This window comes from Desmodus rotundus, chromosome 2 (genome assembly GCF_022682495.2).
Source record: "Desmodus rotundus isolate HL8 chromosome 2, HLdesRot8A.1, whole genome shotgun sequence".
NCBI lineage: Eukaryota > Metazoa > Chordata > Mammalia > Chiroptera > Phyllostomidae > Desmodus > Desmodus rotundus.
In genome coordinates, this window is record NC_071388.1 from 36,455,979 (window position 1) to 36,483,517 (window position 27,539).

The following is a 27,539-nucleotide window of genomic DNA, read 5'->3' on the forward strand; positions in this document are numbered from 1 at the left end:
ATCATAACACAGTCCATTTTTCTAGCTCATGAGATACTTAATAAACTCTCAAAATCTGTGCTTAATCTAAGTGTTATAATAGTTGTTATGACTCAATAGGAAAACAATCCAAGTACAACTTAATATATGATTTCGTTGCTTCTGTCACCCGAAATTACAAGTCAAACATTGATTTCATTTTCATATATAAACTTGGAATTTGTTCATTTGCCATAGGTGGTAATAATTAGGTTAAGATTCATACACAAGTAATCACAATGTTACTTTCAATTGTTAAAATGCTTAATTGTTAAAGTCTACAATTTAGAGTAAGATAGCTTTGCAAGTTTTTATTTTTCCACCCAATATTTATTTTCATCAATTATTTTGGACTCAGTTTATTTTAAATGCATGTATCCTTTTTCTTTAATAGAAAAGAATAAAATATTCATGGCAGTCTATTACATGAATCACACATTTTGTTATTTAGAAATAGCTAACCCCATTAATTTTTCAGAATATCTCCTGCTGCCCTGAAGTGCAAACAGTATTGTGGTGAGTATATGGTATTGGCTGCTAAAATACACTTAAATTAATTCCATGGGTTCTAATATAGGGTTTTATAAGGAAGAGTTTACAACTTTAGATTTCAAGGAGTTATGATATTATTTAATAACTAATAAAGGATTTCATAAATAACCTTGACATTCTGGTCAAATCAAGCTTTTAAAAAAATCAGCATTTTCTTTCCTTAATTCAGATTATAAGTAATTATGAGTATTTAAGAAAAAATAGATTTTTCTAATATTCTTTATATTACTGTTAATAGCAATAAGGCCTTAAGTATCTCTAGATTATTTATTTAGTATTATGGAAGTTATTCTCACAACATCCCCAGTGAAATAAAAGATTCAAGAGCTAGAACAGTATTATTGGCCAAAAATTCTGTTCTGGTTTTCATAAGATGGCTCTAGTAATGCTTAGTTGTCTTTAACTTCATTCAAATTTTTTTTTTGTTACATTGTATTGTGACAGCTGTCATGTCAGCATACATAAAAAAAAAAAAAACTTACCAAAATTGGTCCTGGTGGGTGTTGCCCAGTGGATTGAGCACCAGCCTAGGAACCAAAGAGTTGCCAGTTTAGTTCCCAATCAGGGCACATATCTGGGTTGGAGGCCAGGTCCCTGGTGAGGGGGCACACAAGAGGCAACCACAGATAATACTTCTCTCCCTCTCTTTCTCCCTCCTTGCCCCTCTGTCTAAAAATAAATAAATAAAATCCTTAAAAAAATAAAATACAATAAAAATTTTAAAAACTTACCAAAATTGGTAAAATTTTGTGTAGCCATTTTAATATTGAAGATAGAAAAAAATATGCAACTATTTTGGCATTTTATACTCTATTGTATCAAGAGATGTAAAAATGCAGGATTTGTGTAGTGTATGAAGAAGGCGCTATGACTGATTGAATGTGTCAAAGGTGGTTTGCGAAGTTTTGTGCTAGAGATTTCTTGTTGGACAAGGCTCCATAGTTGGGTAGACCAGTTAAAGTTGATAGCAATCAAATTAAGAGATTTCATTGAGAACAATCAATGTTATACCATGTGGGAGATAGCCAACATACTTGAGATATCCAAATCAGTAAAGTTATTGGTGAAAAAATTTTTTTTAATCTTTTATTTTACAGAAAAAACTAAATGGACTTTTTGACCAAACCAGTAGTTTTAGGGATACATGGATAGTAACAGGAACTTGAGTTAGATTCTATTTTCAATTACTACTACACCAGGGTCCATTCTACTGTATTCTGTTTAATATGTAAACTCTCTTTGGGTGATGTTTAAAATGCTTAATACAATGATAGTGTCTTCAAAGCTACATACTGTTTCTCTGATATTTAATTGGTACATATATGTACAATAAGTACCAAAATTATCAATATAATACATGTGAGCATTTATTTTAGAGACATCACAGATACTCTTATTAGATGCCTTTATATATTTTTTTTTTCTGAAGGCTTTGGGATCTGATGGTAATTAATGAAAAAATATTGGGGAGTGAAAACATTTAACAAATTACTATACAATGGAAACAAATATTTGAAGATGTAGAAATGAGGAGCTCTACGAATATTTTATTTTTTAATTAAATAAATGTTCATTTAACACTCAATGTAAGAAATGAATGTGGTAGGAACTAAGAATATATAATAAGCAAAACTCCAGAGAAACTCTAAACAAAATAGAGATGAACAATTTACCAGACACACAGTTCAACACACTGGTTGTAAGGATGATCAATAACTTCAGTGAGAACTTCAACAAAGAGAAAGGAAACAAAAATGGTGATAGAAAACATTTTAAAAAGAAATAGTCAAAAATGAAGACTACAATAACTTAAAGGAAGAATATATTAGAGAGAATCGAGAGTAGATTAGATGAAGCAGAAGATCAAATCAGCATTTAGAAGATAAGGTATTACAAAATAATACCTTATCTTTTTCCTAAAAAGATAATATCTTTATGTTTTTCTAAACAGCAAAAAGAAAATAGAACACAAAAATATGAGTTTAATTTAAGGGGCCTCTGGGACAACTTCAAGCATACCAACATTCACATTATAAGGGTACCATAAGGAGAAGAGAGAGAACAAGGAATTGAAAACCTATTTGAAAATAAATGACAGAAAACTTTTCTGACCTGGTGAAGGAAATAGACATACAAGCCCAGGAAGCAGAGAGTCTCAAACAAGATGAACTTAAAGAGGTCCATGCCAAGACACATTATAATTGAAACGACAAAGGCTAAAAACAAAGAGAGAATCTTAAAAGATACAAGAGGAAAACAGTTATCTGCAAGGGAGCTCCCAGAAGACCATCAGTTCATTTTCAACAGAAACATTGCAAGCCAGAAGAGATTGACATGAAATTTTCCAAGTGATAAAAAGCAAGGATCTACTACCAAGATTACTATAGCCAGCAAAACTATCATTTAGAATTGAAGGAAAGATAAAGAGCTTTCCAGACAAGAAAAGAACTCAAAGAGCTTTTCTCACTAAATTAAAACTTCCAGAAATGTTAAAGGCACTTCTTTAAGGAAAATAAAATAAAATATGAATAATAAAATGGCAATAACTACATATCTATCAAGAATTGTTTTAAATGCTACTTATAAATGTATATTTGATTATATATTTCACAAAAATATGTTACCTAGCAATTAATTTTTTCCATTAAGAAATGAGAAAAAATAAAGTTTTCTTATTTATTACATAAATGATATAGCACAGATCTGAGAACCAAGGAGCTATAAGAATCCTGCCTATTGCTTAGCAACAAATGAAGAACAAAAGCTAAATCATGGAAATTCTATAGCTAGACAATGTGCTTTGTGCAATTCTCTCTCTCTCATATATATATATATATATATATATATATATGCATGTATATTTAGTTATTTATTTTACCAGTTATCCAAATCTATAGTAAAACATAGGTTTAATTTATTTTTGTTAGTTTTTCTACTAAGATATACAAAAGGAAATCATTACATTAACAATTTATACAAAATGGTAATATTGAGCTATTAAATAATTTCTTATGCAATCCAATTCATTTTTACCAATTCTTTTTAATGAATGGGTGTTAGAAAGAAATGTAGTCATTATCCTTTACTAAAGCACTGTTTTATCAAGTTTTTGAAAAGCAAACTAAAATCACATTTTTTATGTACAGATATCCAGTGTTATTCTGAAAAAAATAAGCTATAAATAGAAAATCATTGGCTTCTGTGCTCTTGCATTTTGTATATATGATGTATGTTTCTTTAGCATTATTATAAACTTCACTAAATCGATTCTCTAATCTTTCTTTCTATGATGAATTAATATGGATAATTTACCAAGTGCATGATTTAATGAATGTACAATTACCCTTTTAAAAAGAACCCCTCTCCTCTCTGCCACACCAGACCTATAGTGGTGTCTGCAGTGACAGAGAACTTAATTTCATTGGTGGTAGTGGGGAGGGAGGGGGAGGGCAGCCAGCTCTGTCCATACAAAGACACAAATTTTCCTTTAGAAGAAACTTTCATGAAATAGATGTAAGAGAAACAATAAAATACATTTTCAATATTTAAATGTTTGTTGTATAAAGATATGTGAAATTGAACAAAGCAACCTGTGTAAACGGACGTAAGAGCAAGTGTTTGGCACCAAATTTGCATCTTCTGATGCTTTCTTGTATCATATACAGCCTTCCTCACAGAAGGAACTGACTCAAGGAAGGCTTTCCTGGCCCCCTAAGGTTTATTATGGCCCCATATACCTTCTCATAGCAGTCTGTAGCACAGGACTATGAATAATTAAAGTCAATATCTGTCTCTGCTCATGAGAAAAGCCTTTCACGGACAGGTTTGTCTTGAGGAGGGTGAACAAGAAATGTATTTTAGATAAGAAAATATGCTATAGTTGGAGATAAATATGGAGAAGGTGTTGGACTCAGACATTGGGGTGTTTGTGGAGTATCCAGAGGAAAGATGAGAAACTTAATGCTAGATTTTAGCCATGTTATACATTCATTTTGTGCAACACCATTTAATTTCTCCTTTTGCTGGGAAAATAAGCTGAGTGTGTCAGGAATACCTCCTTGCTCCCTCTCCACTATTAATGTTACAGCTTTGGAAAGCAGTCTTGAAGTCTGGGAGGGTGCTCTTGCTCTGTCCGCCCCCCGAGATCTCTGCGTCCCCTTGACCATGGCTGTCTGCCTTGAGGTTTGTTATCCACAGGGCATTTGTTGCTAAATTGAGAGTTGTTGTTGTTGTTTATAAAGTGACATAAATCAGAGTCAGGTCACTTTACAATGAACATAATAGCCTGACGGGCACCATACACCACAAAATCAGGTAAAAAAGACTCTCACCAAACCATAGTTTATCAGATAATCCCTTAGCTCTTAAAGTTCAGGGATATGGGAAGGACTCCCTGCAGATCACTGAATCATGTCCTTGGTTGAGTCTTAGTGTTTTCTGACTCCCTGTCTCACATATCACTTACAAACTTACTTCCCACTTCAAGAACTCCACTTTAGTTATACTGGTTTATTCATGTTTCTCTAAAAAGTCTATACTTCTTTCTACCCCAAGATTTCAGCCCATTTTATTATCCTCATCTGGAATATCTTTCCCCCTTTTCACTCTAGATTCTTGAGCCCAAAATATATACATGTGGTATAATCTCATGGTGTGTTTAATGTGGAATAAAAAAAATGGTGCTTTCTAAGAAACAAAAGATTCACGTCTATTTTTCTTACTGTTACTGTCTTTCTTCAATTGTGTAAAATCAGCATGACTTGTCTCAATCAGGAAAATAAGTCCTAAAATAAGAAACTGTCATGTATTTTTCTTTTCTCCTCGTAACACAGTGATGATCACATAATAAAGGATCAATAGGTCCTAGTGAGATGGGTTCATGAGTCCCCTACCACCTGTCCTATTGTGTCACACCAGGCCACAGCAGCCTAGTCTCCCTCAAAGTCTTCCTCACACTGACCTGTAAACAGGTGTTATGATTATCACACAGCTCTAGCTTCTAGGGTGGGGATGTATTACATTTTAAGTCTGACTGAAGACATAAAAACAATCCCACGGTGGTTACTTTAATTTTGAATTATAAAATAGAAAAAAAACCATGTCTGCCGAGTGTTTCTGCCTGTAGCTACAAAGAAATTACACTACAGAACGATGGCACTGACGCTGCTTTCGTGAACCTGTATATGTCTACCTGCACTGCTTGGGCATCGACTCATAAATTCATTCAAAGTCTTTAAGGCAGATACAGTCACCATACTGGCCAATGACATGCAGTAATTAAGGGGAAACAATAACCACACTCTAGATATGCATGGGTTAATAAATAAATATGTTGTTTTCTCTCTAGACTAGTAAGGAAAAGATTGTGACAAAATCAGAAATTATAAAAATACCTCGATACAAGGTAGCAAGGCCACAGATTATGATATACAAAGTTTAATAAAAATGTATTTGCATGTATATTTTCTTTTATTAAATTTCTAAAAACACTTTTGTAAACATTTAAATACAACACACAACAGTAGAGGCTGGTGACAGGAGTCAGGGCGGGTGACAGGTACCTAGCACACTGCTGGCCCAGATTTCCGTCACCAGCCTCTTCTACTGTGTGCGCATCCAGGGCTAGCCCCTGTTGCCACATGACTGCACACTGACAGTCAAGGCCCCTACAGGTCTTGTGAACCTGGATCCAGTCCTGAACCCTGTCATGGACCTATATTGCTGCGTGTACCTGCAGATAGGGCCTGTAGTGCAAACCTGCACACTGTGGCACCAGCTCCCGTTTCTGGGCCTCAGCGAAGTGCATGGGCCTGCCACGAGTCCCTGCACCCAGGCAAGGGCATACCGAAAGTCTAGGTCCCATGGCTGCTCATACGCCCACAGCTGGCCCCAGCCCCTGCCCCTGGCAGAGGCCCTTGCCAATGTGTGCATACCTGCTGCCAGCCCCTGCCACCACGCAGCACCTGCAGCCAGCTCCATAGCCATGCGCACACCACCAGCTCTAGCCACGACCTCCACCACCACCCTGGTCCCTTGCCTCTGAGGACCTCAATAACCCTTAAAGCCACTCAGGACCCCACACAACTCTTGCTGTCAAGGATCGTCAATTGTCAATATCATAGACCCGAGCTGCCTGGCTAATGAAAATTTCACCACTCCAAACCCCAAGGTATTTGTGAAGTACCTTATTCTTCTTGTTATTGATTTTTAGTTTTAGACCATTGTGGTCAGAAAAGATGCTGGATATGAGAGTAATCTTAAATTAAGACTTTTATTGTGTGACTTAACAGGATATGTGACTAAATCAGGATATGATTTATCCTGGAGACTATTCCATATGCACTTGAGAAGAATGTTTATTCTTCTGCCATTGCTATCTTCTGTAAATGTCTAAATCCATCTGGTCTAACTTCTGATTTAAATCCAATCTTTTCCAGGGGATTTTCTGTTTGGATGATCTATTCTCTGTTGAAAGTGGGATATGGAAGTCCCCTTCTATTTTGGTATCGAAGTCTATTTTCCTCCCTTTGGGTGTGCTAATACTTGCTGTACATCCTTAGGTGCTGCTATGTTTGATCAGAAACATGTGTAAATGCTATATCCTCTTGTTGGATTGATCCCTTTATCATTATATAATGCTCTTCTTTGTCTGTTATGTCTCTGTGTTATGTAAGTATAGCTACCTCTCCTTTCTTTGAGTTCTCATTTATATAAAATCTTATTCCATCCTTTTACTTTCCATCTGTTTTTGTCCTTAAAGATGAAATGAGTCTCTGGTGAACAGGATATAATGGAGTCCTGTGTTTTTATTCATCCAGCGACTCTACATATCTTTATTGAAGAATTTAGTCCATTTATATTTAAGGTAATTACTGATAGTTCTGGACTTACTATTACCATTTGGTTATTTTCTGGCTGTTTTGTAATTCTTTTGTGCCTTTATTCTTCTCTTGTTCTCTTCCTTTATAATCTGATAATTCTCTCTAGTGGTATTCTTAGAGTTCTTTCTCTTTGTTTTTGTGTATCTTTTATAGGTTTGTTATTCCCATGAGATTTTTATAAAACATATTTATAGCAGTCTATTTTAAGTTGGAAAACACTTTAGTGGAAATGGATACTAAAGCTCTACATTTTAACCCTCCCACATCTTGCACATTTTATGTTTTGATGTTCCAATTTGCATCTTTAACCTTATATAGTCATTAAAAATTATTGTGGTTTTAGTAATTGTAACACTTTTGTCATTTAACCTTTATACTATTTTTATGAGAGACTTATTACCATTAGAAATTAGATCATTCTAAATTTAACTATATACTTATGTTTACAAGTAAAATTTATAATTTTGTATGTTTTTCTGTTACTAATTAGGGTCCTTTTGTTTCAGCTTCAAGAATTTCTTCTATCATTTTTTGTAAGGTTAGATGAGTGGTAGTAAATTTTCTCAGCTTTTACTTGTCTGGAGAACTCTCTTTTTCAATAGTAAAGGACAATTCTGCCAGGTAGCATATTCTTGATGGGCATTATTTTAGCACTTTAAATGTATCATTCCAAGCTCTACTGACTTAAAAAGTTTCTGTTGATTGTCTTATGGAGATACCCTGTACGTAACAAACTGTTTTCCCCTTGCTGTTTTAAGGTCTTCTTCTTATCTTTAACTTTTGACAATTCAATTATAATGTGTCTTGGTGTGGGTCTCTTAGGATTTATTTTATTTTTTTTTTTGGAACTGTTTAAGATTCCTGGTTCTGGATGTTTGTTTCTCTCCCCAAGTTTGGAAATGTTCAACCATGATTTCTTTGAATAAGCTTTCTGTCTCTTTCTCTTTCTTTTCTCCATCTGGGTTCCCTATAACACTGATATTGATCCTTTTAATGGTGTCCCATATGTCCTTAAGCTACCTTTACTCTCTCTCTCCTCTTTTTTTTTTTTTTTTTTTTGCTTTTTGCTTTTCTGACTGGATGAATTCCACTGCCCTGTTATTGAGTTTGCCAATCCTTTCTTCCACTTGATCTCATCTGATGTGAGAGCCCTCTATTTAATTTTTAATTTCAATTATTATATTCTTAAGCTCTGTGGTTTCTGTATTTTCTTTCTCACTATTGAAATTATCACTATATCCATGCATTGTTTTCCTGATCTTGGTAAGAAAATTTATGAACATTATTTTGAACTCTATCAGGTAAGTCATTTATCTTCATTATATTAAACTCTATTTCTAGAGTTTTATTTTGTTCTTTGATTAAAGCATATTTCTTTGTTTCTTCATTTTCCTTGACTTTCTGTGTTTGCTTCTGTATATCAGATAAATTAGCTATCTCTCCTATTCTTAATGGAATTTTTCCTGTAGGAGATGAACCTTACCATTTGGTCCAGCCCTATCTTGTGGTTGTCTTTCAAATCTTTGTGACTGCCCAAGTTGAATTCTTTTATTTTTAGTGGCCCCCGAAGTTGAAGATGTGCCAATATCTGTCAGTGTCCCAAAGGTGGGACTCAGTCAGCACCTAGATACGGGCTTATTGGAAGCCAAATGCTCAGGCAGCAACTTTTGAAGCATGTAATAAACTTCTTTCAGGGAAAAAACAAGTAGATGCGCATTTCACTTTGCTGCTTCTGTACTGAGCCCTGGGGGGATAGCCAGTTAAGAAGTGAGTTTTTTGCTTTTTTGTTTCTTTGCTACATTCTGTGGGCCCTGTGAAGGCAAGCCCCACTGACCAGACAGCCAGGTGATTAAGGCGTGCATCTCCTGGGTGGTAGCCACAAAAGCCAGGCACCAGACATGTGCACACCAGTGACTTAGAGCAGAGCAGAGTGAGCACACAAAGATGGTGCTTGCCAGTTTCTCTGTTCTCCAAATAGGATTTTAGTTGGCCTCTAGATGTATGTTAAATTAGAAAACTTACCCTCAGGCCATGGATTTTAAGATATGCAGATTGTCCTTGTTCAGGGAAAGACTGGGATACGGTCTCTGTTTTTTCTTTTTTTTTAACCTGCTGTCTTTGGACTGAACTGCAGGGGAAGAGCCATAGCTAGTCCTCCCAAGATGTTTAAGACCTGTTTTTTGCTGTAGTGTTTTGGGTCTTATGGATGCAAATCCCACTGGCCTTTAGGGCTAGAGTTTTGGGGTTCTATCCTTCAAATGAAAATCTTAAAAGTTAGGGCCCTTGATGTTGGATCCAAGCCATTCTTTTCCCAGGGAAAAGCTAGGAGTTATGAGCTATGTTTGATTGTTATGTTTCTGTAATTCAGTGAGTTTTATGGCTAGAATATGTGTCAGACTTTCTTATCCATTTTTATGTGGGTTTTTTCTCTTTAGCCTAGGAATCACTCAGTTAGTTCCTGTATTTTTTCAGAGGGAATGATTTCATGTGTAGCTGTAGATTCAGTGTGTTTATAAGAGGAGGAGAGTTCAGAAGCCTCCTATGTTGTCATCATATTGGAACCCAGCAAGACTTATTCTCAATGTCTTTAACGTGGGATTAATTCCCCCACTACCTGTTTCAAGGCCCATCATGATAATGAAATGAGATATTTAGGTATAAAGCACCTTGAAACTAATAGAGCTTTATATAAATATAAGGGAAGGTTGCTTTGGTGTAACTGAATAAGGTTGAATACCAAAGCATGTGAGAAGTATATGCAGTATTTCTCATCTCTTCTCACTTAAAGGCAAGACGACACAAATCTCCCTCTTGTTTATGTAGCTGCAAATAAAGCCGATTTACTCTAAGCAGTCCATCATGGGCCAGGTGACTTAAAAATCCTATAATTTGTTGCCAGGTTCTTTCTGAAAGAAATAGCAAGGTGACTGGCTTATATTCTATTTGTTTGAGCTGCCAAATGACTCTTAAGAAAGCAAAACAAAACAACTCTCTCCAGCAGGACACAGGGAAGTTCCCTTTCTCCTCCCTCTCCATTCTTTCATTTTAATCTTTTGTAATGTGTGGTTTCCAGATTCCAAAAGTGTTAACCAAACATGTCTGTTTTGTAGTTTCTATTATCCAGTGCAAATTGGAAAAGTAAACCATAATGCTTCATAATCTTCTTTGACAATTCCTTTTTGCAGATAATTTATTTCCAAATATTAGTATTCCTTGAATGATTTGGATGGGGTGGGATGGAATAGAAACAGAGTTCCTACCAATCTACTGCCGATAATGCTTTTTCCTGAAAAACATCATAATCAGAATAGGCACTTTCCCAAGAATTTTGTGATCACTATGCTGGGGATGAAGGTATCTGCAAAGATACCGTAGGCATTGGAGAAGAAGTGGTTGCTACATATGGGAGAAAAAAAATCTCAAAGAAATAAAGGGATGTCAAAATTTTTCTTTTCCTCTTTATTTTCAAGATCTGTGTTTCTACAAACATATAGAATATCAAATTGAATTGCATTTTTATCTTGAATAAAATTGTGTAAATTGTTGGAAAATATAACTTTTAAATATTAAATGGACTTTGACCCTTGTCGAATGTGTGGATTTGAATATTTAACATCATCTTTTCTGTGTAGTCTATATATCTTATATGTTCTGTACTGCCTTAAATTAGTGTGCTAATTTCCCTCGTGTAGTTTCACAAGAATATTTTCATTCACTAACAAAATTTCATAGTTTACTAGTAATATCAACCCAGACACATTTCACTGTGTGCCAGCTTTAGGACTTTAAGATAAGTAGGGACATTTGTAGAGCCCTGGTAAATATTAAATATCACTTGAGAGAGAGAGGGAAGCTAACAATAGCATTTGCCCCAGTCTGAAGTTACTCTGAGATGTCTGTGAACACATATGACTGCTTCAGTCTATTAAGCAGATGCTAGTTCAGCTGCAGTGTATATGTTGGTTTTCAAACACAGTTGTCCAGGCATGAGTTTTGGGGATGCCATTTAAAATTTTATAGTTTTAAAATTGAATTTAAACATTGACCTGGAAGATGTATAAATGTTATTAGTTTTGATAAATTTTATAAAAATAATTAGTAATATAGTAAAGTGTAAAGGAAAAGAGTACCTAAGATTTTAAAGGAATTTTGTAGACTGGATTATATTTTAAATGAAATCAATTGATGATTAATTTTGTCTGGAGTTTTACTTAGTTCAATAACCAGATATTGATTTTTCAGTTCTTCTCTATTGTTAATTTTATAATGTGGCATTCTAAACTGTTTTATAAGGAATTGTTTAAAGGTTTAAATATTACAACTTCAAGTATGGAAGCAATTTCTTAATATTTAGGTAAAAAAAAGGAAAAAATATATGTATTCATACTAGCTTGAGACATGAAATAGATACTGAGTTTTATTTTTCTTTATAGAAAAATACAATTTAAAAGATGCTAAAAGAAAAAGATTTTACAAAAGTGCAATTTACCCTCTGTGTTTTTGCTACTCTGGATGTATGAGTGTTTAGAATAATGAAAAACAAACAAAAACCCTTAATATGAATGCTAGCATTTCCTTTTTTTTTTTCTTTCAGCTCTCAGGAGAAGTGATTTTACAAATTGCCAATGAACCAGTTCTGCCCTTTAATGCTCTCGATATAGCTTTAGAAGTTCAAAACAGCCTTAAAGGTAATTTTTATTTAAATTATAGTAATTTTAAAAATGAAAATTGTTCAACTAATTTTCAACAAGAATTGAATAAAATTATGTAGTATACTAATTATGGTAATGCAGGTCCTCCCTCTCTGTAGAGGATTATCATGAGAAGGGATTAGAAGAATTTTGGCTGCCATGTCAACAGGAATGAAGTGTACTTTTGAGTAAGACTAAGGCAATATGTAAGTTTGAAAGAATATTCTACCTACTATCTTCTATCAAAGAGATTCATAATTTCAAGCTTTAAGTATTATTTATAGGTTCCATATAGAAAAATATAGTTTAGGGATTTTTTTTTTAACATTTGTACCTAACATTTAGTTAGTTCAAACAAGACTTGCCCATAAAAGTTTCTCACTGGGGATTCATTTCTATAAGGTATGGGCTCCATCTCATTTCACTGAAGTGGTGGCTCATCCTAGATAAAAGATGACAAGGAGATTATTTTCATCATCTCTTCTTCAATTTCTTCACATTCGAATATATCTCTTTTGGCAGAATTCAAACACCACCCTAATAATTATCTTCATTTCCACATTATCTACATATAAAACTTCCATTAGGATTATAATTTGTCTTTATTAAACAAATACAAAAATCAGTATTGCAATTACAGAATGAACCCTCTTTCTCTTTGAGTCATGCATTTTATTATCGGATCTTTTATGAGTCATTTGTAGTTCACTTTTCAAGGCAAAAGCTGATATTTTACCTATAGAAATGCTTGGAGAGTATGTAGATCATTCTAAAGAGCCAAATATTTTCAGTATCTGAAAAATTAATACTTTTTTGACCACCTCTGTTGCTTCTTAACCCAGAGAATGCTACAACACCGCCTCTCAATTGTTCTCATGACTTTTATTATAGTGGCTGTAAAACCGTGACCTCAGGAACAAGTGAGCTGTTGTGTCGGGCTGTTTGCTCCCAGACGAAATGGCCTCATTGCACTGCTTTGCTGTGTTTGTCAGTTTCTATACAGTTTTCTTCTTTTCTACTTTTGTCAAGCTTCGATTTCACTGCCGTCAGCGTGACTCAGGCAGCAATCACTCTGCCCTCCACTTTTAATTTATTATGTTTAGGATATTTTGGGCTTAGATCCTGAGTCACCAAGTATATAACATTTTGCAAAATAAGAACAGGTATAAACAAAGGGCAAAATATTCTGTGAATATTAGTGTAATCTTTTCTGCAAGGATTTCTTTTAAGCATCTATTTTACTTCTGTAGAATGTTCTAATTTCTATACTTAAGAAAATTCAGTTGTCACTGTGTATAATGCTTAAAACTTTCAGAGAACCAAAAGAAGATTATTATTTTATAACATAAAGATTTATTCCTCTATAAGGGAATAACTGTCATTCATAGGAAGGAGCCTCAAAAATATACTGTGAAATACAAACTGCAAGATAGAACTATAAATGATTTAGAAATTGCTTTTCTAAGTCAGATTTTTTGATGATAAACATATATCACATTTGTAATAATGACATGAAGAGTATTATTTTAAAATAAAGAAATAAAACCAGCAAAAACAACAGTATCAGTACTACTATAATTTTAAATACCAAGTTCGATTTTAGTTTAAACAATTGAGTTTATTTTTTAAAGTCCATAAATAAGCACAGTATTTTAGCATTTTAACTACTGTGTGCATCTCAAGTCACATAGTCTACTTCTGAAGGTCAAATGATATCCTAGTTATGGTTAGAATTATATTATTCTTGCTTTTGGGGTAGAGATTCCTTTCAAAATCAAAAGAAAAGTATGTACTCTCTCCCTAGAAAATTCCATATGTACAAAAATTTTCTACAAAGGTTTCACTGCAGACCTGATACCGCTAAGTCTATGTGAACCTCTTCCTAAAATCAGAGGTTCCCCGTGGATGACCCGGCAACATTTTGGCACTTTGCTGTTACATTGGACTGCTTCAGTTTTGGTGAAGATGTTTTTCTTTGATTGTTAGTTATTTTTGAGTTTTCTTTCTTTTGATATGAGACTCCTTGGGTCTTCCTGTCACTTTCACTCAGAAACATGCAGCCAGATATGGGATGTACTGGATGTTAGAAAAAACAAGGCAAAGCAAAACAAAATGCAACAACAGAAAAAGGCAAAATGTTTACTTTACCATGACTTGGGAATAAATATTTTATCAAAGGGACATAATATGTCACCTTTAAGCTATACATTTTTGTATTTTAGTAATCATGACTCAGACTTACTTGCTCTACACATAGTCAAAGATTATTCAAATGTTTGCTAAATTGTAGGCAATTTGGTGTACCTCCTCTATTTTAACTATAAATTGGTTATAACCTTCGGTTATAACCTTATTTCTAAAATAGAATATTTGAATATGCTAATATGTAAATAATGGACACCACTTAAAAACAACTAAATAAATATTTCAGTTTTAATTTTAGCTACCATGCTAAATGATTTCATTAGCTAAGTAGAATTCTGTAGCTAAATGAAACATATAACTTGACTACTGAATACAAGCTTAAATTGTTGAGATATATATATTTTTTAATTTTGTTATGACAGCAGTGATTAGTCTTTAGTTCTCAATTACGTTTTTAAAAACGTGAACTTTAGGGATGAACTATAAAATACTGTTTCTCCTTTTGGCAAAGAGTTTAAGTATGAAGGTCTGTGAAACCCAATTACATTTTCAATGGTATAAATTTTACCCCTTGACAACCAGCCATCTTGTTTATTGATTACACTAGTTTACAGTAGCAGCAGACCATTCTCTACAGTTCCCACAACCACCAGAAAGAAGGGTAATTTCTCAGTGAATAATTTGTTTGAGTTGATTTATTGGATAGCTCTTGAGAACTCATTTTGACTGAGTGACCTTGGCTTTTAATATTTGGTCAATGCCAAACACATAATAATAGTTAGGGAATGAATATTTATATGGGGTGCATGGAGATATAGTATAAATGGTGACTGATAAATAAAACAGATATGCTGCAGATGTATATGTGAAGAAAGTTATATCCAAAAATGTGCATATAAGGTAATAACTACTAGTTTGCATGGGCAAAAGAAGGTGTGAAAAATAAAGACCACCACACCTTTGAGCCAGAATTAAAGAATGAACAGTTAATAACCTTACTAAGTTTACTGTTTCTCACTTTAACCATTTTTTAAATGTCAAAGAGGGCTCTTCAAAATCATTAATGACTATACAATTTGGATGCTTTTTGCTTAATATCTGCTATTTTTCTTTGCCAGACTCTTACTTATTCATTCTTTGCAGTATTGTAAAACTACAAATGGGCAAATAAAGAAAAATTCATTTTCATTTGATCTGGCTATGTACACATTCATTTAGTGCAAGCCAGAATCAGCAGGAAACATAATTTCGAACACTGTGGCTTGTTGCCACTGGCCAATTGTCTCACTAAATGTAAACTGGTTGTTGGCAGCATTTCTTCCTGTTCTTTGAAAAATTGACAATGCTGATTTGATCAGACTATTTTCTTTATTAGCTCTGATAATTCATTAATGTCAATCACTTCATTTTAGAAGGAGGGAGTGTATTTCAAGGAGATGATGCCATGGAAGCAAGCACTCTGTGATGTTAGATTTGTAGCTTCATATTTTCAAGTGTCATTTTGGTTCTTTTACACAATTACAAGTGATTAAGACACATAACATTTTTTCTCCTTCTGAGAAATATTAAATAAATTTACCAACTGGTAAAATTAAAAAGATACTGTATAAATTGCATATTCTAGTCCTCAGCCCATCTTTCTTCAGTCTTGGTTTTAATTACCACCCATTCCAAACTCTGAGCTGGCCTTAGATAGTAAAGGATGGGCATACCAGGTACCCGGCCCTGCACCCAACCTGAGAATCCAAAGCAGTCCATCCAAAATCCAACAATTCTGCAACAAGCTGGATTTCCAATGGTTTGACCTTCACTGGCATTTCTGGAACTGATCTTTTTGTGTGACAAGGATGTAAGCCTAAAAGCATTCCCTTAGATGTATCTTGTGCTTGCCCATACTGACAGAGAAAATTGATGAGATTGGCCACCCATTGGGTACAGTCTCCTAAAAATATGTTTAGTATCAATCCCCATTATATTTTTGAAAGGATTCTGATTACAACCATATTAAAGATCTTATTTAATTTATTGATATTCCACACTTTGTTTCACAAAAGGAATTGAGACAACTGAGTCTGTAACAAGAGATGTTTGTCTCCACATTTTCAGTATTTGTCTCCTCAAACTAATTCTTCTTTCCTCCTCATTTCTCTTAGAACTCATATGTGTCACTCAATTATTATCCTATGCACAGTGTCCCTTTTGTATTCCTCAAGGTTATTATTTTTCTTTAGTTTATTCCTTGTCTTCACCATTTGTTGCTATTTGTATAGTTTCCCTTTGTGGTCCATTTCCTTTCCTATTCTTAGTACTTCACCCAAATTCTTTTAAAATCTTAAAAACATATACATTTTGTGTTTCACTACATTAATTGAAATATTTTAGTGACATTATTTGTTCTACTTTCCTATAAGAGTAATGGTCTTTTGCAGGAGTGTCAAATTCATTTTCACCAGGGGCCACATAAGCTTCGTAGTTGCCTTCAAAAGGCTGAATGTAATTTCAACTCCTAAACAGTTAAGGAGTAGTTACATTTATACAGTCCTAAAATTATTTTGACCCTTTGAAGGCAACCACGAGGCTGATGTGGCCCCTGGTGAAAATGAGTTTGACTCCCCTGGTCTATTGTGTTGTGCATTTCTCCTCTATATGTTATTTTTAGGATAAAACCCTGTGTCCATGCCAGGAGAGCACTACATCCATTTTTCTATGAGTATGGCCTCACTGGCAATATGTTCAAAGATTTTTTTAAAGATACTTCTGGTCTTGGCTTGTAATAGAGCATAGAGTACCCTTGACCTCATGTTGATTCATTTTTACAAAGTCCATTTTTTCCCTTTTTCAGTGTCTTGATTTAGCCAAAGCATAATTATATTTACATGTGTTATTAAATATACAACCCCAACTTTTTGCCTCAACAGCAGGGGGATAAAAATAAGCCACATGTGAATTTAATTTGTTCAGAAAGCGTTTGTGCCCTGACCGATGTGGCTCAGTTGTTTGGGCGTGATCCTGCAAAGCGAAGGGCCGCCGGTTGAATTCTCTGTCAGGGCACAGGCCGGGGTTGTGGGTTTGGTGCGGGTCATGGTGTGTTTGAGAGGCAACCAGTCAATGTTTCTTTCCTCTTTCTCCCTCCCTTCCTCTTTTGCTAAAATACAAACATACATACATGTATACATAAGTACATAAATAAATAAATAAAATATTTTAAAAAGAAGAAAAGAAGCTTTGGCTCTCCCTTCCAAAGCAGCCAATAACCAGATCGTGTAGCTGCAAACATAACACAGTAGGAGCATTCGTGGGCCATAAAAAGAGCCCCTGGTTTTATTTCTGCACCAGTCAGATGGACCCATTCCACGCAGTTTGTGGAAAGTCTTGCTCAGTTTTCATCTGCCTTAGCTACCTAGATCACTGAATACACGGGATAATCTTTAGAACGTGTTGCCTGTTTTGGGGTTTTTTTGTTTTTTTTTTCAAGTGGCCAACCTAATTCTTCCAAACATGCCACTTGGACATCTTTGCAAAAAATGTTTCTGTTGTATTCAGTGTAGACATAATTATCCACTGTCTTCTGGCATATTTCATACTTAAATAATGTTCTCTTATCTATGCAGTGTACCAATAATGTTAGCCTGTTTGAGTATCAATAGAGCACTAGCCTCCACATTTCTCTCTACCCATGTCTTTGTTGATTTAACTTCTTTACATAACCAGCCACGATGAGATGATTCACTGTGAGTCACACCGAGGCAAGCAGCATGTTGGATAGGAGACGTAGGATCACAAAGGACTGCTGTTTTCTCTGGCTGAAATTGTATTGGCAATTTTTTGTCCTTCTCTTTGGTGATGCCACAAGATGTCTAAAGATGACATTAAGTAGCACACATTTTCTTCCCAAATAATCTTCTATTCTGCTTTTAACTGGGATATTCTGCAGAACATAAATCATACCTTTTGTTGTCACTGTAAATCAGCGAAGTGTAAGCTGTGATTGTGCAGTTGTTAGCACCTTCACAACTGTGATAAGCTCATCTGTAGAAGAATGGGTTCTCTGAAACACTATTAACGTAAGAGGCTATGTTTGTTTGAAAATTTTTAAAAAATGTAGTTTTAGTTTATGACCAGTACACTTTACTCTTAATTTAAAATAAAATGGAGTGAGTCTTTAAGAGTACAGCCAGGAAATAGAAATGCAAGGTAGGAAAAATGGAAATAAACTAAAATATAAAACATTTTGGAATATGCAACTCTGAAGAGAGACCGCGATATTATGTACTAAAATCATCGTTTAAAATAAGACAGTTATAAATTTACCCAGGAGATTGCAAAATAGACTTAACAAAGGTTTATGCCAAGTTGAAACTCATCAGTTTAGGAAGTGCCTGAGGAAAACAGGTAGCTTGCGCAGGTACCAGGTTCTGGCAGGTTAAAACGTGTCAATTTATCGGGTGCATTCAACACTGTAGTTCCTGGTCTTACCCAGAATTCTTAGAGGCTATATGAATAGGACTTGTAAGAAGTAACTTTGATCTTCTGGTCTATTGGAATGTGTTGTGGGATCCTGTATCAAGGGTCCTTAGGACGAACAAATTTTCAGGGAAATACCTTGGCACGTTAGAAGCCTCCATAAAGCCCCTGGTATTGTGCAAAGTGCCTCACATTCCTTAGGACATGTAATCTTACTCTAACCTCATTGATTTAGCTGGGTATTATTAAAAATGATTTTAGAGATTAAGAAATTGGGCCTCAGAGCCAATGGTTGTGTGTGTGTGTGTGTCTTACTCAAGTGTATACTTTTAAGCAGTAGCTTTAGAGCTTGAATACAGGTTTCAGCCTCCAAAGCCCCTGCTGATTCTACCCTCGCACTGAACTGCCTTCAGGGGAGGATGCTGCAGAGTGACGGGTGGCGAGAAGACAGGAGATTCCCTGAGTAGTAGCGATGTTTCCTCCAGTATATTTAAAGCCTCTCCTGAACTGGATTGCTTAGATCTCAATATGCACCTGAATATCCTCTGACTAGTAATTCTTCTCTTTCTCTCCCCCTCCCTTCTGTCTTCCCTTCCTCCTCTTGAATTCATATTGACACTGCTTATAATTTCAGCTCTGTCCTATCCATCAACATTTAGAAAAACAAAAGTTTAAGTTAGAGGTAGATTAAAACCCTGGAAGGGTGAGGACGGAGTGAAGAAGGGAAGACTAGTCGTATTATTTACAGATGGAACACTTACCTCAACCACTTTAATGTAGATAAATTGCCATAATTTTCAAAGTTCTATTTGAGATGCCCTTAATTTCTGGGCAATTTTGTGATTTGTCTCTCAAGTTTTATTTCTTCCCTGGGATCTACTGAGCATATTCTTGTACACATGAACAATATTTATTCTCCATTTGTGGATTATTTATAATGAGTTTAGAAACCTATTAAGGTTAGAGATTTAATCGTGTATGTCTTTGTCTCTCCCCCAATACTTACAAAATAACACACAAAATAGGTCTCAGTAAGTACTTACTGAAAGTACATTTGTTATTTGCCTTTGAGATGAAAGAGGAAAAATATAAACTGTTTTTATTTGAAATGTAGAAGAACATTTCACTTGTCTCTTGAAAAAAATAAAAATAATTTCACTAGGAAATCTCAATTATTCCGTATTATGTTAAGGTTGACTTTTAATATTTATCACAAATTAGTTTGTTCTACCATGCTATAAAAATATTAATGGTTGGCTTTTTACCAGGAGCAAAGTTATATAAAGATCATTTTTAGAGTGGATATTTAATTCCTTTCCCTTTTGTATTATTCCTTCCCTTGCTCTTCAGAGGTTTGATATGCCTGCCCTATGGAAAGAAAAATGGTGCTAGATTCATAGGGAATGCTGACTAATCTGTGTGTGGAAGGAGTGTGAGACTGTCGCCAGGGTGGGGGGCAGGGGCATGGATTGAAGGAATTAATAAGAAGTAGAATGTCTGAGAATAAAAACATTAGTAAAGCTGTTACAGTATATTTTGCATACATGCAAAAAATGAGTTGGTAGTGAATGTGTTTGGTTTATGTACTCTGACAGCATTAAGTTGTCTTAACATAGTGATCTTTATGCTTAGAAAATGAAATGAATGTTTTCTCCATTTTCTTCAAGGAAACTGAAGGACGCCAGTATTAATCAATCTATCCAATACCACATTGATGATAGTTAAGTAGACTAGGCTGTTCTGTTTTTTCATATCCAGTCCTTGGTTTTTAGACTCTATGTACATATTACTTCAAGATAATTATATTAACCTTATCTGAGAGAAACCTTTAGCTCCTACTTCATTTTCTTTGATCAAATAGACAATAGACTTATTACTTATTAAACCTGAACTGCTAAGAACCTCAGTTAGTTTTCTGTTCTCTGACACATACTATGCCTTAAATGAAGTTTTATGTATTCTTAGCTTTTATGGGTTCTTGTTAGGCCATATTTTAATTCAATTTAGTTTAATTTAACTTATCATTACCCTAAAATATCCTCTTCTTATGGGTTTTTTTTTGCAACTATTATTGATTTCAGCAAGAAAGTAAAGGAAATAAGATTTGCTGAATATGTTTCAAACATCTCCTTGAGTAATTTTATAGGCATTATTTAATATAGTACTATGTCTCAAATAAGTCCTGATCTTATAATTCAATATTCAATCAACATTTTTGTTAAACAGCTGCCATATGTAAGGTATTGTGCTCTTTGTATAAGGAGATACAAAGAGAGATAAAATGTATTTGTGGACATTGTGGGCTTCTTCTGAGCCAGGGAGAGCAGAGAGCAATGGAAGATGTAAGTTTAAATATTACAGATGTCATGATACTGTGATCCAAATACAGTTCACATGTCCAGTGATTAAACAAAATGCAGCTACACTTTCAAGTTGGGCAAGTAATAGTGAACAAAACAGATAAAAATCTTTCTCCCTCACAGAACTGACATTTTCGTAGGGGTCCTAATTATCATAAGAAAAACAATCATTTGGTGTTACTGAAACCTACATAGAAAAGTCGATGTTACTGTCTGGGTCTTATTTAAAGGGACAAATGAGCTCTAATTAACTCAGGAATGACTGTTAGGAGTCTTTAGAACATCAGTTGAATAGCAAAATGATTACATGAATGTTGAAAGTAAAGCCACTTTTCAATTTGGAACCTCCTACCCTAGAGGTAGTACATAGGTGGATGCTGTGCGAGGCAGGTTTCCACTCTCAGGGTTCTTTCTGGTTCCAGCCAGTTCCTAAACCTGTCCGTTCTCTATGTCTGCACCACCATGAAAGATAAATTCATTTAAAGCTAAATAAGCTAGAATGGCACAATTTATCCCACTTGATTCAGTAGTAATATCTTCAATTCTGTAGTGTATGTTACATCAGAACAGATTTTTCTTTCCTAAATGGAAGACTCTCAAGGATGTCAAACTTGTTTTTACTGTTGTTCAGTCTTTCAGTTCCAGCATAAACTAAATGTGTCTTATCCATCTTGTTCTTTACTTGTGCCAAGATGTTCCCTGTAAGTTCTCCATATAGTAACTTTGGTGAACCATAATAATTCAAGAAAAACCATATCTTTATCAAATAATATTAGTATTATTATTGTTATTTAGTGGGCTAGATTGTCTAAGTAAGCAAGAATCTCTCCTCTCACAACCTCAAGTTTTGTTGTGAAATCGAACAAGATAATTACTGAGTGTGAAATGTACTATAAAAACATCGAAATGCCCAAACCTGTGAACAATAGATTTTATTTATATTGTCAGTTTCAGTGACTAGAAGGTTTTGTAGAGGACTCCTTGAATCCCTACAAAAACCACTTATCTCTACATAGTTTTCTCTTCTTGTTGGATTTCTTTCTTTTGGTTTTGGATTTTTATCTTAAAATACTTTATAAACCCTATTTTGTTTACTCAGTAAACATCTGTAGAGTGTCAGCCTGATGTTGAGCTTCAGAGAAAGTGGCACATAAAATAGACCCATCCAATGAAAGTGACAGGCAAAAAGATGATGGTATTAGTAGTTGGTAATTCTACGACAGACATAGTTTATATATCAGCTATAGTTCTAACTTAGTTTTCTCCCTCTTTTTTAAAAAAATCATGTCTCCACCATGTTTCTTAAACTTGAAAATGTGTGTAATAATCTGACTACCATGTTAAAATGGAGATGCCTAGGTTCTACCCCTAGAGTGATTCAGCAGATCTGGGAATCTGCATTTCAACAAACACTGGGTACTTTGAGAGCTGGTAACCCTTGGACTTCATGTGGAGAAAAAATCCCTTCATGATCTTTTCCTTTTGCCAGAGGTTTCTCCAAGCAAGGGCGCCATAAGGCTTCTTTCAACCCTTTGTCTGCTAATCTCAATGCCGTGCTGTCAGGACTGACAGTTTAGATTTACTAGGTCCTTGTTCATTTCATTACCTGACTTGAAATGATTCTCTGCAGTGATCTGCTGACCTTGTTGCCGTCAGTTGCACCTAGTTTCCTGAGAACGACATCATTAACTGTTGTCTCACCAAAGACTGGCTCTAATAGTGGGGATATGTGGAAGAAGATAAAGAGGGAATGCTCCTCTTATGGTATAATAAAAATTCTTTTATTTTTATTCTTTTTAAACAAGATGTTAAATTGCATCGGCTGGGAACTGCCTATCTGTAGGGAACTACTTGCCAAGTATTAATCATTTAATCCTCATAACACATTTATGAGTCAGGTGCTATTATTCTGTCCATTTCACAGATGAACACACCAAGGCTCAGTAACTTGCCCAACGTCACACAGCTACTAAATGGTAGAGCCTGAATTTGAACTCATTTGTTATGACTCCATGATCTTGTGGCTGTAATTACTATATGAATGCTGCCTTTTTCTTAGTCAAAGGAATGATCTGTGATCCCGTTGCTACCTCCATTCATATCAGAATGACTTTCCATAAGTTAGGCAAACAAATAAAGAAACAATAACAAAAATCATCTTGAAAGTAAAACAAAACAATACAAACACTGCATAGGATATATTTCAGTGTGTTTTCAAATCAAACATGTATATCAACTTCAAATTACAGAAAAATTTTAAGAAACAAAAAGCCCAATACAGTCATAACACCACATAGTAGCATAAATCATGTTCAGAAAAAAAAGGATGGTAACTCCTTTGAAAATGTTTTTCCCGGAAACACAGCATCAGGAGCATGAATATTTGAGTCAGAGAGCTCAGTCTTCTGCTTGTGGCCTGTTGTTTACCTGCTTGCCACATAGGAGATTCTCTTACTTTAACTAAGTCTCAGCTTCTGTGAAACAGACATGATAATACAAGGTTTGGCAAATATTAAATGAGATGGTTTTATCACGTGCTTAACCCAGTGGCTGGCACAGCAGTCTCTCAACTAACAGTACCTACTTACTGGTATTATTATTAGTGGTACTTTTTAGTAGTGGTATTAGTGATGGTAAATGTAATATGCTTGGTAGAATATAATATGTTTACTCAGAATATTTTGGTGAAATGAATACATCACAATTATAAAATGATAATTTTACTCCTTTGAGAATGTCTCTTCTGAGATGAGCTCATTTTTCTTCACCAGGCGATCAACCCAACACTCATCAACTGCTAGCCCTGGCTTCACGCCTGCGGGAAAGTGCTGAACTCTTCCAGTCAGATGAGATGCGTCCTGCTAACGATCCGAAGGAGAGAGTCCCTCTGCGTGTTCGAATGCTGAATGACATTCTCCAGGACATGGAGAAGAACTTCCTGGTGCAACAAGTGCCACCAGGTTTTTATAGGTAGGATATGTGTCTCAAAATTTTTATATCCCTCAATTAAATTTTTGTTTAATTTTTTATAATATGTATCTTCTGTGAACACATTTTTTTAAATGAAAAACATTTAGTATGGTTCTCAAATTTGAGGACCATTCTCCTCCTCCAAAGAAAAGTCCAGCTGCATAAATACAGAGTAAAGGACACTTGGTTTAGCAATAATCACATAGAAAATAATTAAGAAACTTTTTTGACATTAAGATCAGTATAAGTCAAATAGGATACGGTTACTAAAAAACATCAGTGGAATTATAGGTTGTGTTGGGAGAAATATACTTCCATGAATGAGTCAGGAGATAAGCCCATGCTATTTTGTCCTAGGAGGACCAAAGCTTGAGCACTGTGTTTAATTCTAGAAATTACATCTAAAAAGGGAGTTATATGCATTTATTCGGGGGAGAGTGGAATTTAGATGAATATTGAAATAACCAGAAAAATAAAGATATTTGTTTAGAGGATCACCATAGAGTGATTTCTGAAAGCACTTAAACAATTTTAGCAAATATTTTCCTAAAGCAATCTTCCTATGGAAGGGGACTCAATTTAGGCTCTTAGAGTGTGAGATGAGTACAACCTGTGTTGGTTTTTGAGTTCCTGGTGTAGTAGAAATTAAACTAACCTGAAAAATGCAGCTTGAAAGTGTATTACATATTTAAAAAATTTAACTGTTGGATTATTCTATAAGACACAAAATATATACATGCCTTTCTGTGTAGTAAATGCCAATATTATGTGTGTATATGTATAAGAATTATACATCGATATCTACGTATGTTCTCTGTGGGTATGTACAATGTGTGTGTGTGTGTGTATAGTCTAGTCCAGGGTTTATCATGAGACAAGGCAGGCGATGAAGAAGTATTGGGGGAAGAGTGAGACAAGAAGACTGTTGGGTTTAAAACTCTCATACGTAAAGGACCTCAAATTGAGCACTTGTTTTACATTCATCTATCTATCTATCTGTCTATCTATTAAATAATACCCTAGACTAGATATACTGCGTATTACCACAGAATATAACTAGGACTAATGAGTTGAAGCACAGGAATACAAGGCTTAATTATATATGACAAAGATGTTTCTAACAAGTAGTGTTCTTAAAAGACTAAATATGTTGCTCATTATCACTGCAGGTATTAAAACATAAGCTGAGTAGCCCTAAGCACCTGAATATTTGGATTACATGAGGTTTAAGGTGTCTTTAATACAAAAATTCTGTGATCTGATGAATCATTTGATTTCTCACACCTTAAGTTTTATATCTATAAAATGGTTTTTAGGAACTACTATAAAGGACACGTGGACAAAACCAAGGGGGAGGATGGAGGCAGGGGAGGGAGGTAGGTTTGGCTGGGGTGGGGCGGAGGGGTGGGGAGAAAATGCAGACAACTGTAATTGAACAACAATAAAAATAAAATAAATTAAAAAATGAGATGAAGAAATGAGACACCTTTTTAATAAGAAACATTTTATACTTCTGGCATTTGTGATTTTTTTATGATTTGAAACCCTAATTCACATTTTAATGTGAATTAAATTCACATTAAAATAAGAATTTTCACATAAAATAAGAATTTTAATTCACATTTAAAATTCTTATTTTATATAATTTCTTCTAACACTATGACTCTGTGTCATAACTCTTTGGGAGCGTTCATTTATTACAACAGATAGTTTGAAAGCACGTTGCCCCATGAACTCCTGTGAGCATCAGAGCCGTTGAAGTGCCCTCCAGTTAAAAACGCCTGCCCTGAGGAGGTTATATTCCAGGGGCAGTAATGGGAAAACAGAATAAACAAAGTAATTAAGTAAAATGTAGTGTATGGTAAACGTAATAAGTGCTAAACAGAAAAATTAAGCCACATTATTAAATCAAGCATTCAAAAAGTCTTTATCAGAGTAGGCAAATTATATTTTCAGAATATATTATGTAAGGTAATTCTATTTCCTTCACTTTTAATTTATGATCATTCAGAGATTAATAAGAATCACACATTAATATCTTTTTAATATATTTTATATAATAAAGTCTTTCCCATTTGCCTTTCTTGGCACATGCAGTAGACACAGAAGACCCTGTGATCTGACTCATGTGTCTGGTAAACATTTCATTACCCCTCCAATAATATTGATAGACTCAATTTACTTTATTATTCACTTTGAAGAGACAAGTCAGTATCTGTCTTGCTTTGAGTTAACTGTGATTAAGCAAGTGATATTTTTCCTGTTAGTAATATGATTACAGCACACCTGCATTCCAGTGTGTAAGCTTGAAAATGCTGATTATGATAATGTTCTAATTTATATAGCAAACTGTAGGATTGAAAGCTTATGGTTCAGTATTTTGGCATTATTTTAAAGTATCATGATAGTTGTTGAGGGAATTACTATAGTTATTGAAGGAATAGAGCTTTCCTTGGCTCTATTAATTCATATATATATATATATATATATATATATATATATATATATATATGCCAGCAGTGCAAACAGATTAGCTTCATTTTGATTTATATCACTGAGCTTTATCCCAAGACTGCCATGCATTTTACTTCATTTGTAAAATATATAACAAATCATCCTACATTGTTTTCTTGGTACAGAATACACATTTCTAAATATTCTAGATGCAAAAAAGAAATCAAAATCATGAGGCTTTATCCTCTCAATCCTTATAAGGGCCTCTTTTGTAGGAGAGGACATGTTTAAAGTGAAGTGGGGGGTGTAACAGGATGATATGCAGTTTAAGAAAATGGAAAAAACTGATTATTTAAAATCACAACTATACAGAGAGAAAATAGAATTGTTAATTGAATTGTATCAAAGAACATTTGGTGAACGGTTTATTTTTTTTAATGTTAAACAACCTTTTGAGATGTGATTCATGTAAGAATTTCACTCTTCAACCCGATGGTGTTATGACAATTCTCATCAAATATACAAGGAGGAAGTCAAAAGTGATTTGCTTTTTAAGATAGTTGTTGTCAGAAGTTCACTGTATAGAGCTAAATACTGCATTTGGAATTTTGATTACATCCCAAAGGGTACTGCCTCAACAAAAGTGTCACTAAACACTGAAATATTTTTGGAATATGAAAAGAATGTTCCCCATGATTTGGCATCAGATGATTCAAAGATTTTCAGTCCTAGGATATTGTGTCTAAAACTGTCATTTCTATAAATAAACCTCCATTGAACATGCTCTGTGCTAGTATAATGATGGAAACTGGCAACAGAAGATTCCTACCTTCAAGGAATTTAATCTAATTCAAGAAGTAAGAGATAGAAATCATAATTTGAATAAATTTTCAGAATACTTATGCAAAGTGCCCCATGAGTGCTACAGGCAAGAAGAGAAACTATTATCTTGTGGCAATCGAGAAGGACCTCATTGGGAAACGGAGACATTTATCTGGACTTGA

General features: G+C 34.5%; 1 protein-coding gene across 9 annotated transcripts in view; it reads left to right on the forward strand.

The window, feature by feature from the left end:
* The window catches only part of NAALADL2 (N-acetylated alpha-linked acidic dipeptidase like 2), a 1,136,857-nt gene that overhangs the window by 1,062,819 nt on the left and 46,499 nt on the right, over positions 1-27,539 (forward strand). For all 9 annotated transcript variants that reach the window (XM_053918088.1, XM_053918087.1, XM_053918089.1 and 6 more), the window contains 2 exons: positions 12,046-12,139; positions 23,883-24,081. In XM_053918088.1, the coding sequence (XP_053774063.1) occupies positions 12,046-12,139; positions 23,883-24,081 (293 nt within the window). The remainder of the gene's footprint in view (positions 1-12,045; positions 12,140-23,882; positions 24,082-27,539) is intronic.